This window comes from Phalangium opilio, unplaced genomic scaffold (assembly GCF_054372755.1).
Source record: "Phalangium opilio isolate 3A_F unplaced genomic scaffold, DU_Popi_V2 ptg000217l_1, whole genome shotgun sequence".
NCBI classification, from domain to species: Eukaryota; Metazoa; Arthropoda; class Arachnida; order Opiliones; family Phalangiidae; genus Phalangium; species Phalangium opilio.
The window spans coordinates 11,702,078-11,715,672 of NW_028324218.1; the positions used below are offsets into that span (position 1 = coordinate 11,702,078).

General features: G+C 36.1%; 1 protein-coding gene and 1 long non-coding RNA gene across 3 annotated transcripts; one reads left to right on the forward strand and one right to left on the reverse strand.

Moving 5' to 3' along the window:
• Positions 1-590: 590 nt before the first annotated feature.
• Positions 591-6,682, reverse strand: LOC149616311 (uncharacterized). Of its 2 annotated transcripts, none has more exons than XR_016375812.1 (3): positions 4,222-6,682; positions 3,972-4,148; positions 591-3,898 (listed from the first exon to the last, which is right to left on the reverse strand). It is a non-coding gene; the product is annotated as an uncharacterized LOC149616311 (long non-coding RNA). The 2 variants fall into 2 exon arrangements; XR_016375813.1 differs by having other exon boundaries at positions 591-3,676; positions 3,743-3,898; positions 3,972-6,682.
• Positions 6,683-7,068: 386 nt separating this feature from the next.
• Positions 7,069-13,385, forward strand: LOC149616312 (uncharacterized). The gene is made up of 5 exons (XM_089857025.1): positions 7,069-7,813; positions 10,001-10,151; positions 10,220-10,455; positions 10,519-10,817; positions 11,587-13,385. Exons 2-5 carry the CDS (start codon positions 10,106-10,108, stop codon positions 11,801-11,803), a joined length of 798 nt encoding a protein of 265 aa, XP_089713151.1. The 5' UTR covers positions 7,069-7,813; positions 10,001-10,105; the 3' UTR covers positions 11,804-13,385.
• Positions 13,386-13,595: the final 210 nt, after the last annotated feature.

The window sequence follows — 13,595 nt, forward strand, 5'->3', positions numbered from 1 at the left end:
AAAAATTTCTTATCTTAGTTTTTTTCACCAAAATTCCTTAAGTAAAATATTTTATCCTTAAACATGTGCATCATTTTAAAAATAGAAAACGTATGCATTTTATTTTATTTTTAAAATTTAGAGTTAGTTTGAGTATTCGGGCCTATAAGGAGAATAAAATGGGCAGAAAATTGTTGATAGCAGACAAAATAAAACAAGCATGAAAACTTAACAAAACGTGTTCGTTTATTTTAACGTTTTCGAGGTTTCAAAAATTGACGTGTTGTATATCTCTCAAAGCTACAGATCCTTTTGACTCCAATTAAACTAAATCACAGTCAAAGGGCGAATGTAATTTTCGGTTCGCAATATTTTCAATTTTGAAATATAAAAATAAATACTTCTAGCTCTATTTTTCAGATATCCGAGTATTTGAACTTCCTCGAAGCAAATGTTTCTCGAAAATAAACATAGTATCAAGGTAGTTTCTCTGAAATTTTTGTGAAAAAAACTAAGATAAGAAATTTTTTCAAATAATTGATGTTTTATAATCACGTCTTCAAAAATGAAAATTTGAATATCTGTTACTTCAAACAATTAATTTTATTCACTTATCTCTTACTTTTTCGCGTCTTTGTATACAAAGACAGTTTTGATTAATATCTGTCACTTCAGTCTTAATATGAATTAAAACTGTTTGGAAACTAGTATTTTAAAACGTATACTGAAAAGCAGGCGCTCCATTAAAGTCTTGTGGTGTTGCGCGTATATTAGTTACCACGTTTGAACTAACAAGGCCCTAACCATCTATTATAGAAGTATTAATCTTGATTGCTTCAACGCCCAGTCCAACTCAAATTGCCTTCCCGTCGTTTTCACGTGCAAAGCACAGTGGATGCAATAATACAAATAGATTCCGAAGACTTAGGCTAAAAAATTATTACGTAGACCTGTGTACAAAAACAATCTATACACCTGTGCACAAACATATTCCATAGACCTGAGCTGGGTGACCACATTTCCTAAATTTTATAATTTTTCCTATTTTCGGATGTCTTCCTATTAGTTCCTATAATTTCGATAATTTTCCTATGTTTTCCTATTTTTTGAAATTGTAGATATTTTGTGCGCTCTCACTTTTGGTTTTGTTATATATCACCAAAGCTATGGAAGCCTCTAAAAATATTTGTCAGGGAAGTCTGTGATGTTTTAAAGTTATAGCATATGTTTCTAAGATTACGTTCCATAAGTATGACACTTCCTATATTTCGAAATGCTAGAGACTTAATGAGAGCTAGTTCGAGAACGACGCGAGAATTGACTACACGCGATTTTCTACTCCATCTTCCTATTTAGTCTGTACTAAGCCTTTGACAGGGCCTCATCAGGCGTCGCTTTACGAGAATCTATGACGTTTCATTTACATCACTTCGAGACAAGCTCTCAGTTTCCAGTGACAAATTTATGTAACATATCTTACGAACTTATGGTTATAATTAAACCAAAGCTCCTTTGTAATTCTTGTCTTATTACTTTCAAAGCATTTGCAACCTATATTTTGTAAAATTCAGTAAAATGTACCCATACTTGATGGAAGTCCTTACTACACTCAAGCGATGCCGCGGGTAACAGCTAGTCTCCTATAATTTCCTGTAAATCAATTGTAAATTTCCTATTTTCCTATAACTATTACAAGGTTATTTGTGGTCACCCTGAGTGCACAAACATATTTCGTAGATAACTTAGGCTTGTGAAAACACATGTCATATAATTGTGTACAAACAGATCCCGTAGACTTGTGCACAAACAGATCCCTTAGAATTGTGCACAAACAAATCCCTTAGCATTGTGCACAAACAGATCCCTTAGAATTGAGCACAAACTGATGTCATAGACTTGCGCACAAACAGATGTCATAAACTTGTGCAAAAAGAGATGTTATATACCTGTACAGAAAAAGATTCCATGGACCTCTGCACAAAAACATTCCATACCCCTATGCTCGAAAATATGCTCAAGAATATCTCGTACACCAGTGCACAAAAATACTGCATATCCATTTGCACAAAAATATCCCGTATCCATTTGCAGAAAAATGATCTTTAGACCTGTGCACAAACAAATGCAGTGGCCTTTGCAAAGACAGATTCCTTAGACCTCTGCACAAACCGATTCAGTAGGCTTGTGCACAAAAATATTCCGTAGACCTGTGCACAAAAATATTCCGTAGACCTGTGCACAAAAATATTCCGTAGACCTGTGCCCAAACAGATACCGTAGACATGTGCACAAACAGATTCCGGATACTTGGACACAAACGGAAGTCACAGGGTTGTGCACAAACAGATGTCATAGACTTGCACAAAAAATACATCATAGACTTGCGCAATAAGAGATGTCAAGGATATGTGCACATCAGATTCCACGGACTAGTGCACAAACAGAAGTCTTAGACTTGTTTCCATAAAGATTCCATACCCATTTGCACAAAACAATTTCATACCCATTTGCACGAAACGATTCCATACCCATTTGCACAAAACGATTCCATAGACCTGTGCACAAAAATATTCCATAGACCTGTGCCCAAAGAGATTCCATAAAACTGTGCCCAAAGAGATTCCATAAAACTGTGCACAAAAGATTCCCTAGACCTGTGCTCAAAAAAAATGCCGTAGGCCTGTGCACAAACAGATGCCGTAGACCTGTAAAGAAACAGATTCCGTAAACCTGTGCACAAACAGATGCCGTAGGCCTGTGTACAAACAGATTCCGGAGATCTGTGCACAGATTCCGTAGCCATGTGCACAAACAAATTGCGTAGACTTGTACACAAGTGGAAGTCACAGGCTTGTGCACAACAGATGTCATAGACATGTTCAAACCAGATTCCATAGTTTTGTGCACAAACAGAAGTCATAGACATGTGCACAAAAAACATTCTATAGACTTGTGCACATCAAGTTTCCATAGACCTGTGCACAAAAGATTTCATAGAGATGTGCACAAAATATTTCATGGAACTGTGCACAAAACATTATATATGCTTGTGCACATAAAGATTCCTTAGACCTGCACGCTAAAGATTCCATAGACCTGTGTACATAAAGATTTCATACCCATAGCACAAAACTATTCCATAACCATTTGCACAGAAATATTCCCTAGACCTGCGCACAAAATATTTCATAAAACTGTGCTGTGTACAAAAAGATTCCATTGACCTATGCACAAAATATTCTATTGGCTTTTGTATAAACAAGTGACATAGACCTGTGTACAAAAATATTCCATGGACCTGTGCACAAAAACATGCCTTGGACCTGTTCAGAAACATTCCATACCCCTATATGCTCAAAAATATTCCACACCCATTTGCACAAACGTTTTCCGTAGACCCGTGCACAAACAGATGCCGTAGACTAGCGCATAAACAGATTCCATAGATTTGCGCACAAATATATTACGTAGACTCGTGCACAAATAGATTCCACAGACTTGTACACAAACAGAAGTCACACGGTTTTGCACAATCCGATGTTATAGACTTGTGCACAAACAGAGGTCATATGCTTGTAAAAAAACTGATTTCATAGACTTCCTCAAAAAGAGAGGTCATCGACATTTGCTCAAGAGATTCCGTAGACTTGTGCACGTAAACATTTTTCACACTTGTGCACAAACATATTTTGTAGACCTGTACACACAGATACCATGGACTTGTGCAAAAATAGATGTCAAATATTTGTGCAAAAACACATACCTAAGACTTTTGCACAAACTGATGCCATAGACTTGTGCACAATCATATGTCCTAGACCGGTGTACAAAACATTCTATAGATTTGTGCACAAACATGAGTCATATACCTGTACACAAAAATATTCCACGGACTTCTGCACAAAAACATTCCATATACCTGTACACAAAAATAATCCATGGACCTCTGCACAAAAACATTCCATATCCCTATGCTCAAAAATGTTCCTTACCCATTTGCACAAAAATATCACCTTCATCTGTGCACAAAAATATCATGTACACCTGTGCACAAAAATATTCGGTATCCATTTTCACAAAAATATTCCGTACACCTGTGCACAAAAATATTCCAAATCCATTTTCACCATAATATTCCATACACCTATGCACAAAAATATTCCGTACACCTGTGAACAAAAACAGTTCGTACACCTGTGCATAAAAATATTCCGTATAGTTGTGCATAAAAATATTCCTTACAACAATGCATAAAAATATTTCGTACACTTGTGCACAAATAGAATCACAGGCTTGTGCACAAAGAAATGTCGCAGACTCGCGCAAAATGAGATGTCATAGACATGTGCACATCAGATTCCATAGAGTTATGCACAAACATTTTCAATGCCCCTATGCTCAAACAGATTTCAAACCCTTATGCTCAAAAAGATTCCATACCCATTTGCACAAAAATAATACGTAGACCCGTGCTCAAAAATATTCCGTAGACCCTTGCTCAGACAGAAGTCACTCGCGTGTGCACAAACAGATGTCATAGACTTGTGAATAAAAAGATGTTATAGACTTGTGCACAAAGAGATGTTATAGACTTGTTCACACACAGGTGTTATAGAATTGATCACAAACAGGTGTTATAGACTTGTTCACAAACAGATGATTTAGACTTGTGCACAAACAGATGGAATAGACTTGTGCACAAACAGATGTTTTAGTCTTGTGTACAAACAGATGTTTTAGACTTGTGCACAAACAAGGACATCCCATAGATTTATATATCACAGTCTTTGGCAATTATTCGTAAATATAAATTATAGGAAAATACCAAGACTGATGGCTCAATCTGGTAAGCCTTTTTTATAGTTTATAAAAATTGTTTCTTAAAGTGGAATATTTATATTCTTCAGAGTATTTGTTTAAAAAACTTGTGCACAAACAGATGTTTTAGACTTGTGTACAAACAGATGTTTTAGGCTTGTGTACAAACAGATGTTTTAGACTTGAGCATAAACAAATGTTATTGACTTGCGCAAAAAGAGATGTCATAGAAATGAGCAAATCAGGTTCCATAGACCTGTGCACAAACAGAGGTCGTAGACCTGTGAACAAACAGAAGTCGTAGACCTGTGCACAAACAGAAGTCGTAGACCTGTGCAAATAAAGATTTTTCACTTGGACACAAAGATTCTTCAGACTTGTGTGTGCACATAATGATTCTTCAGACTTGTGTGTGCACATAATGATTCTTCAGACTTGTGTGCACATAATGATTCTTCAGACTTGTGTGCACATAAAGATTCTTCAGACTTGTGTGCACATAAAGATTCTTCAGACTTGTGTGCACATAAAGATTCTTTAGACTTGTGTGCACATAATGATTCTTTAGACTTGTGTGCACATAATGATTCTTCAGACTTGTGTGCACATAAAGATTCTTCAGACTTGTGTGCACATAAAGATTCTTCAAACTTGTGCACATAAATATACCATAGACCCATGAACAAAAAATTCCATAGACCTGTGCACAGAAGATTCCATACTCCTATACTCAAAAGGATTCCATGCAGATTTGCACAAAAACATTCCGTAGACCTGTGTAAAACAATATTCCATAGGCCTGTGTAAAACAATATTCCATAGGCCTGTGTAAAACAATATTCCATAGGCCTGTGTAAAACATTATTCCAGAGGCCTGTGTAAAACAATATTCCATAGGCCTCTGCACGAAATGATTGCATAGGCCTCTGCACAAAGAGATTTTATACTCCTTTGCACAAAAATATTCTTTAGGTCTGCGCTTAAACAGATTCCGTAGACTTGTACACAAACATATGTTATAGTTTAGACTCGTGTAAAAATTTAATTACCTATAATTGGTAATCATCTTTAATTGCTTATTTTGTTTAATTATCTTTAATTGCTTATTTTGTTTAATTATCTTTAATTGCTTATTTTGTTTAATTAAGTTTAATCTGTACTTCGCAACTAAATTAGTTGGACGCGCAATAGTTATAATGACAATTAAGCTAGCTAATTGCCCTACCAATTTGATTATCCGCAGTAAAACGACGTAAGTCCTAGAATGACTTTCTTTATTATTTAACCCAAGCAAAAAAGTCTTAAGTTCCACAGTTTAAAGGTAAACCACGTAATTCGGAGCAGGTACTTAAAACTATTAAAAACAATACTTAAACTTTGTTTTTCTTAATGAAACAAAAATTGGCGCCCACTATAAAAATGGGGCTTTCATTTAAGACCGTTTTCAAATCTATCAAACGTATAGTTATTTTTGTAAGGGTAGTTACAAAATGGGTAAGTTTGGAAAATTTCCCATGTTATTTCAATGGAGATTCTCTAGTTTTTCGCCAAAATCTGTGATTAATTTTATGGAAATGAAAACTACCCTTAGCAACTTTATGCTTTATAAAATAAACTATTAGGTGGATCATCTTGAAATTTTTACCACATATTAAGGGCCCGGATTTTAGTTCAGTAGAAAAATTTCGAAACAATAAACTTAATACGAAAAAAGTTAAAACCAATCCAAAAACCTTCCTTATACATTAAAGCCGTCATCAGGCCTTATCTAAGGGAGCTACCGCTCCCTTAGAATATTCGTACCACCAGAAGTCCATTAAATTAGACTAGGAAGTAACCAAAAGCGGGATTTTGGACTCCCCTCTCTTGTGTAGCATTACTGAAGAAGGGCGACACATTCGCCACCTCGCGGAAATTTTTCTCATATCTCCGGTTTGGGTGCGACTCGTACGCCAAAATTTGCCCTATAGAGAGAGAAAAAACTATTGGCTGAAAAAGAACGCTGGATCTCTAAAGGGACCGGAAAACGCCCCCTTCCACTGTAAAACCGAGCCCTCTTTAGCATAGAATCAGGAGAAGAGATTGCAAATTTTGGAACAGTCAAGGTCATTCAGTTTTTTATGACTCTTCATAAACCTATTGAAAAAAACTATTTAACGACCGTGCCCGTTCCTTTTTTATTTTGCACACGACATCATAGATGGCGTTTGTTATTTTGCACACGACATCATAGATGGCGTTTGCAAAATATTTCTCCATACGGAAAATTTGACGAGGGAGAAGCCACTCTGTAATAAAGTCTTTCTGAGAGTGTAAGATGGGAAGCGTATTACGCCGTTTAACGCGGAAATACACTCGGGATTACTTTTTACAGTTTTTTTTTCAATATTAGAACGGATTAAAGGCATATCTCCCGAATTTACGGCATTAAAACCACCAAAAAGGTAATACCCGGGGAATACGCCATTGGCTGATCCCTCGGACGGCGTGCGTTTCTCGTTGACGAGGGGAAAGCCGCTCCGTAATAAAGTCTTTCTGAGGGTGTACGATGGGAAGCGTATTACGCTAGTTGCCTGATCCCTCGAATGCCGAGCGCGGCGTGCTCCCGAGCGCGACGTGTCGGTTAGTAACCTCGTATTTTAAGCTTAAGATGATACTGAGAATAAATAAGGGAAGATTGGCGCGGCTCTAGAGACCGCGCGCGTTATCCGGGGTATCGTAAATTATGTACGTAGAAAACCTCATATTTTTAGCTTAAGATGTTACTGAGAATAAACGAAGGATAGATCTCTGGTCTAAACGCGCCAGATTTTACGGTAGACGGTAGAGTAGACCGGGAGTCCTATATTGCGTACGCGGGAATCTTGCGGACTGCCGACGGCAATGTTTAAGCCTTTGCTTAACTGAATTTTATTTTATCAAGCTAAATATAATTTTTGTGATCTACTGTCTTGTGACACTTGAAGTTCCGATTTAACGTTATAAACAGATTCCCGATTAGTAAAATCAATTGTCGGTAAGTGTATACAAATGGCCAATTGATTTAAGTTCCTATATAGAAACTAGTTGAAATAAAACGAAAATTATCAAATCTTAACTGAATTTCCTACTTAGATTTAAATATAAATTTTTCAAGCTAAGTATAATTTTTGTATACACTGCGACTAATTGTATTATTTACTAAACATTATGATTAATGTTTAGAGCTCGGCATTATCTATCCATTATCCACAAATTGGTGGATAACCGATTATTTATAAACAAAGTTGTGGATTATAATACGATTTAGCATGAGTTATGTGGATAATTTTCGAGTATGGATGAAGATAAAATAACTTGGATAATGGATAGATAATGCCGGGCTCTAAACATTGTGATTAATGTAACATTAGTAAATAAATCATTAATAATGATTTATTTACTAAACATTGTTATTAAGGCTTTAGAGCCGAACCTAAAATCTTAACTGAATCTCCTACTTAGATTTAAATATCAATTTTTCAAGCTAAGTATAAGCCCTGAAAATTTAATGACAAGTGTGTTACAATCGATTATATCCAAAAATGGTTAAAAATGTTCATAATTAATTTGTTTTATAAATTATGCAATGAAAGAGGAAGTGACGTACATTTGGGTAAATGTTTCGCGGGAGATTCAAATGTCGATTTGGGTTAAAGAAATAAGAGAATAATTTGAGATGGTGAAATGTTTGGCGGGAGATTCAAATGTCGATTTGGATTTGGGTTATAGCGTGGGTCCTCGCGGAGCGCTCCCATGGAGGAATAAAACTAGGAGATCCTATTCTTCAAAAACAGTCTTTAACGAAGCTGGAAACTACTACTACCATTTTTATTGCTCCTTGGGAGCGCTCCGCGAGGACCCAAAGGAAAACGCTATTAAAGAATAGGGTTTTAAGCTCTCTCTCCTTATGGAACCAACCCTAATGTTTACATTTGGATTTGGGTATTTAATCATTAAAATGTTTAGAGAATAGTGCCCCTGGATACATTTCAAGTTTTCTGCTTATTTCCGCTCTCGCGAATTTCCAGGAGGCTCAAAGTATTTCAGTTATTTCCGCCCCAATTCAACCTTTTCTAGCCGTGATTTATTTCGTCGGTTTTATTTTAAGCAGGGACGGAAATAAGATAACTTTGAGACACTTATAGGGGTCACTGCCTCACTGGACCAATGTCCTATAAATTGATTGGGTGTGCAAAATGTTCTGGTTGCTGGACCACCTTGTTATATATATAAAGCAAACAATCTACCCTTTAGAGATCCAGCGTTCATGGGCTGAAGAAGTCACGCCCCGCTCACGTCAAGAGAGACTTCCTAGAGAGGAGCTCGAGATTTCTAACAGTTAGGAAAGGGGGAAATATTTAACCCCCTATCCACGGAGTTAGAAGGAGTTCTTACCCCAGCAGAGACGTACGCTATACCAGCTATTGTAATTGTTTACTTCCTAGGCTAATTTAATGGATTTCTGGTACCACTAGGAATACATTGAGTCAAGGACTAGATTTTTAATTTTTTTAAATTAAAACTTACACTCTTAAGAATAACCCTATTCCATAAGTACACTTATTTTACTGGAAATCAATTTAATCCCTTTCAGTTGTTTTAAAAATTTACTTATCTCGGCTTTTCGACCACCATTTCATTCCCCTAAAACATTTTAAAATTACATTAATTACTTTTGAGAGAGTATACGTGTATTGAATTTACGATTTTAAAGGTTCCTTATTACGTCACATACCCGTATATGCCCTGCACATTTCACAGTCAAAATCTTTCAAATTTAAACAATGGCAGCAAATTCAGTTTTGTAATAGAGCACTTCGTTGTAACTAAAAGGGAGAGATACGGGGTAAACTTTGCCTTAAAAATAGTGATGGCCCATTCCTCTAAGTTTACGTAATGGCCTTTAAGCGTTCTAGGCTTTTCCGTGAAGCAGCATCCAGACGCAGGGACTATCCTTATTGGACGAACTATTCACATTGTAATAGTCGTTCAATAGGGGTAGATCCCAGTGCTTCGCTTAGAAGCCTAATGCGTAAGTGTCATAAATGAAACTTATTAATTGCGTTTATCTTGAAGATTGTATATATAACAATTAAGGTGTCACATAACACTTAATTATTTTAAAAGCTCTTTAGAAAAAAATAAAATAAAAACTTACAGCCTATAATTCTACTTTATTCAGGCAGGTGTTCTTCTTTTATCCGCAATTGTATTCTTCACTCTTTTGCTGTGGAAAACCAAGGACAAGATTATATATAAATCGAGAAGATCATTTCATAATTCCGATATGATTCTCTTACTTCTGGAAGTGGTTTCGATTTTTTTCTTAAAAAGTAATTAAAAACGAATAGAATTTTCTTAATTTTGTTGTATTGATTAATACGGCAAAACATAATTCCAGCTTTTGGCAGAGTATCTAAGAACCTTTTATGGAAATGTATGTGCGGTACTTGGATACTTGGAGCTATTCTTTTAACCTTCGAAATGTCTGGATACATGAAAACCAATTTCACTCTTAAAGAATACTTGGTAGTTGACAGCTTAAATGATGTTCTCAACATGAGAATGAAAAGAATATTTTTAATATTTAAAAAATACATCTCCGAGATAGATTTTTTTTGTGACCTGGGATCACCAGTGAGATAAAAGAAAAGATCAATAATTTGACAAAATTTGTGATTTGATGTATTTCTTTACAAGCACACGGAGGCCTACAAATATTTCGATCCAAATATGACAATCTGCTTGTCTAAAGTAACGGCAGAGGACTCCTATGAAGTGGTGGCGTGCGATTACGACTCGGTCATCGAGAATAAGGCTTGGGTCAGCCTAACTACTAAGAATGAACTTCATGATTTGATTGGAAAAGAATACGCGTGCAAGCAGAAACCCAAGTTGGATTTTTACGTTGGAGCCCACAGTTACCGGAGAGAATTTTACTTCCTTTGCATCATGCCCTTCCGTGGCAGGCAGGAAATAAAGGAAATGGCAATTAGATCGTAAGTGCAAAAATTTATTTTTTGATTGAGGTGGCGTAGCGGTTAGCGCTTTTCAAAGCCTCGCGGCAAGATGGTCCCGGGTTGGATCCTTTATTGTGACACCGTGTGAAAAGTATCGAAACAAACCCTTCTGGGTTGAGTTTGCAAGTTCTCTTCCCACTTACTAATGAAGTTTTCTCCGCGGTAGTACCCGGTTTCCCCTTTACATCAAAACTTGCTCAGGGTAATGGAAGTATAGTAAGTGTCCATCGTCAGTGGGTTTTAGGATGACGCATGGTATCGCGATGGTGAAGTCCCAAGTTTAATAGGATGTCACTGTTGTAACCGACCCGAATCTAAGCTAACCTGACCTGACCTGTAAAACAATCAATTTTTTGGTAAAGGCATATATTTTTGGTTCAAGGATCTTAATAAAGGTGGCGTTTATTGTTCAAAAATCTTAAAAAATAGAATTTGTTGGAAAAGGCCCGCTTTTATTATTCAAGGACGTCAATGAAAATAAAAATATTTTGGAAAATAAGTCATCCTACCACTTCTAATCCTAAACAGAACATCCAGTGTAAGGATAGAAAGACCTTAAATGTGGCTTCAAACAAGGGACTTTGGTGGACTGGTAAATTTGAAGCCCTATCTATCGTCTTTGAATATATACCCGGATTATCCGTCCTAACCCATTCAAGCAGACGATTACGCGAATCCCGTTTTTAAAAATTATCTATGCCCATTCTAAAAACCAAAAATAAGCATTTAATTACAATATTATTCATAGAATCATGAATATCATGGAGCACAAGATTATGCACTATAAATCAATACCTAAGCAAATTATTTATGAGATGTCACTATGGAGACGACCTCCGGAGGAAGTATCACCCTTGACAGTCAAAGTTGTCAGTGGATCATTTTTCTTGTGGTTAATTGGTCTCGCCATTTCAACCTTCGTATTCATAGTTGAAATGTTTTGGAGGTTCGAAAAAAATTATTAGGGGCATGATGCACTCGAACAAACGGATGATGGAAACCAACGGTTTATATTATATTGAACGCAAATGCTATAATCTGATATAAATTTTTTTTAATCAAAGAAGTGCATACAATACTGAATATATGAATTAGATCCATCTTTGTATCTAAAATATTTGGTATCGTTCCTTTCAACCGAATTCCCAATGGACCGAAATCCGATTCGACCCAATATCCCGCAATGATTTTAGATTTCCAGCCCAATGGCTATATTCCCGATGGACCGAAATCCCAATCGTCCGAATATGCCCCTAAAAAATACATGAATATAACTTGAAACACTGTAGCCGTCAGCGATTCGGTGGTGTAGTGGATACGATGTTGGACTGCGAAGCGATAGGTTGTTGGTTCGAATCTCCGAAAGGTATGTTAATAACATTGAAAGTAAATGTTTCGTGATATTAATTGAAACGCTCACTTTCATTCCTTTCAAGGCAAGAGATATATAGAATTGATAAACAAATTTGCTTAAAATGAAGTACAGTCTTAATGGTAGTTCCATCAATGTCTTTAAATTTTAAATTAAAATTTTAAAATTTTGGTTTCGGGTGGGTTGGGTTGGGTTGGGTTAGGTTAGGTTAGGTTAGGTTAGGTTAGGTTAGGTTAGCATAGGTTAGGGTAGGTTAGCATAGGTTAGCATAGGTTAGGTTAGGTTAGCATAGGTTAGGTTAGGTTAGGTTAGGTTAGCATAGGTTAGGGTAGGTTAGCATAGGTTAGGTTAGGTTAGCATAGGTTAGGTTAGGTTAGGTTAGGTTAGGTTAGTTTAGGTTTGGTTCCAATAATTCGTTGACACCTTTTCCAAAATATGCTCCTTTTAATTAGCTACCACCTTTTCCAAAATATTATCCCTTTAAATAGCTACCACCTTTTCCAAAACATTCTCCGATTAATTAGCTGCCACCTTTTCCAAACGATTTTCCTATTAATTAGCTGCCACCTTTTTCAAAATATTCTCCTATTAATTAGCTGCAACCTTTTCCAAAACATTCTCTTACTAATTAGCTACCACATTTTCCAAAATATTCTCCTTTTAACTAGCTACCACCTTTTCCAAAATATTCTCCTATTAATTAGCTGCAACCTTTTCCAAAACACTCTCCTACTAATTAGCTGCCACATTTTCCAAAATATTCTCCTTTTAAATTTCTACTACCTTTTCTAAAATATTCTCCTATTAATTAGCTGCCACCTTTTCCAAAAGATTTTCCTATTAATTAGCTGCCACCTTTTCCAAAATATTCTCCTATTATTTAGCTGCCACCTTTTCCAAAATATTCTCCAATTATTTATCTGACATCTTTTCCAAAATATTTCTATTATTGCTAACAAATTGTTCGTGGTAAGAGGCGGGCTTTTAATACTCATATAAATAATCTTTTTACCTCCAAACAAGGTTGGGGTGGGTTAGGTTAGGTTAGGTTAGGTTACGTTTGGTTATGTTAGGTTAGGTTAGGTTAGGCTAGGGTAGGTGAGGTTCGCCGTAATTTAAACGTAGTTAAAATAAGTGCAGTAATACATTTTCAACTCACATTTATTTTAACAATAATAAGTTGTGAAATTAAAAATATATTTAATGCAAAACCACACAGTATGTCTTCTTCCAGTTCAATAGAATTTCGGTCCAATGGGACTATAATAAAACCGCACCTTTGGCTACGTTCGGTCGAATGGGACCCCAAAAAAAAAACCCTTCTGTCGAATGGGAATTCGGTTCAATGGGACCAAAGCAAATATTTCAGAAGATACAAGTAATTA

Excerpts from the sequence above, each read along its gene's own strand:
- LOC149616312 (XM_089857025.1), top strand. The coding sequence starts at position 10,106 with ATGATTCTCTTACTTCTGGAAGTGGTTTCGATTTTTTTCTTAAAAA. Across the intron at positions 10,456-10,518 it reads TTTGTGACCTGGGATCACCA|CACACGGAGGCCTACAAATA; the intron begins GTGAGATAAAAG and ends TTTCTTTACAAG. Across the intron at positions 10,818-11,586 it reads AAGGAAATGGCAATTAGATC|AATCATGAATATCATGGAGC; the intron begins GTAAGTGCAAAA and ends TATTATTCATAG.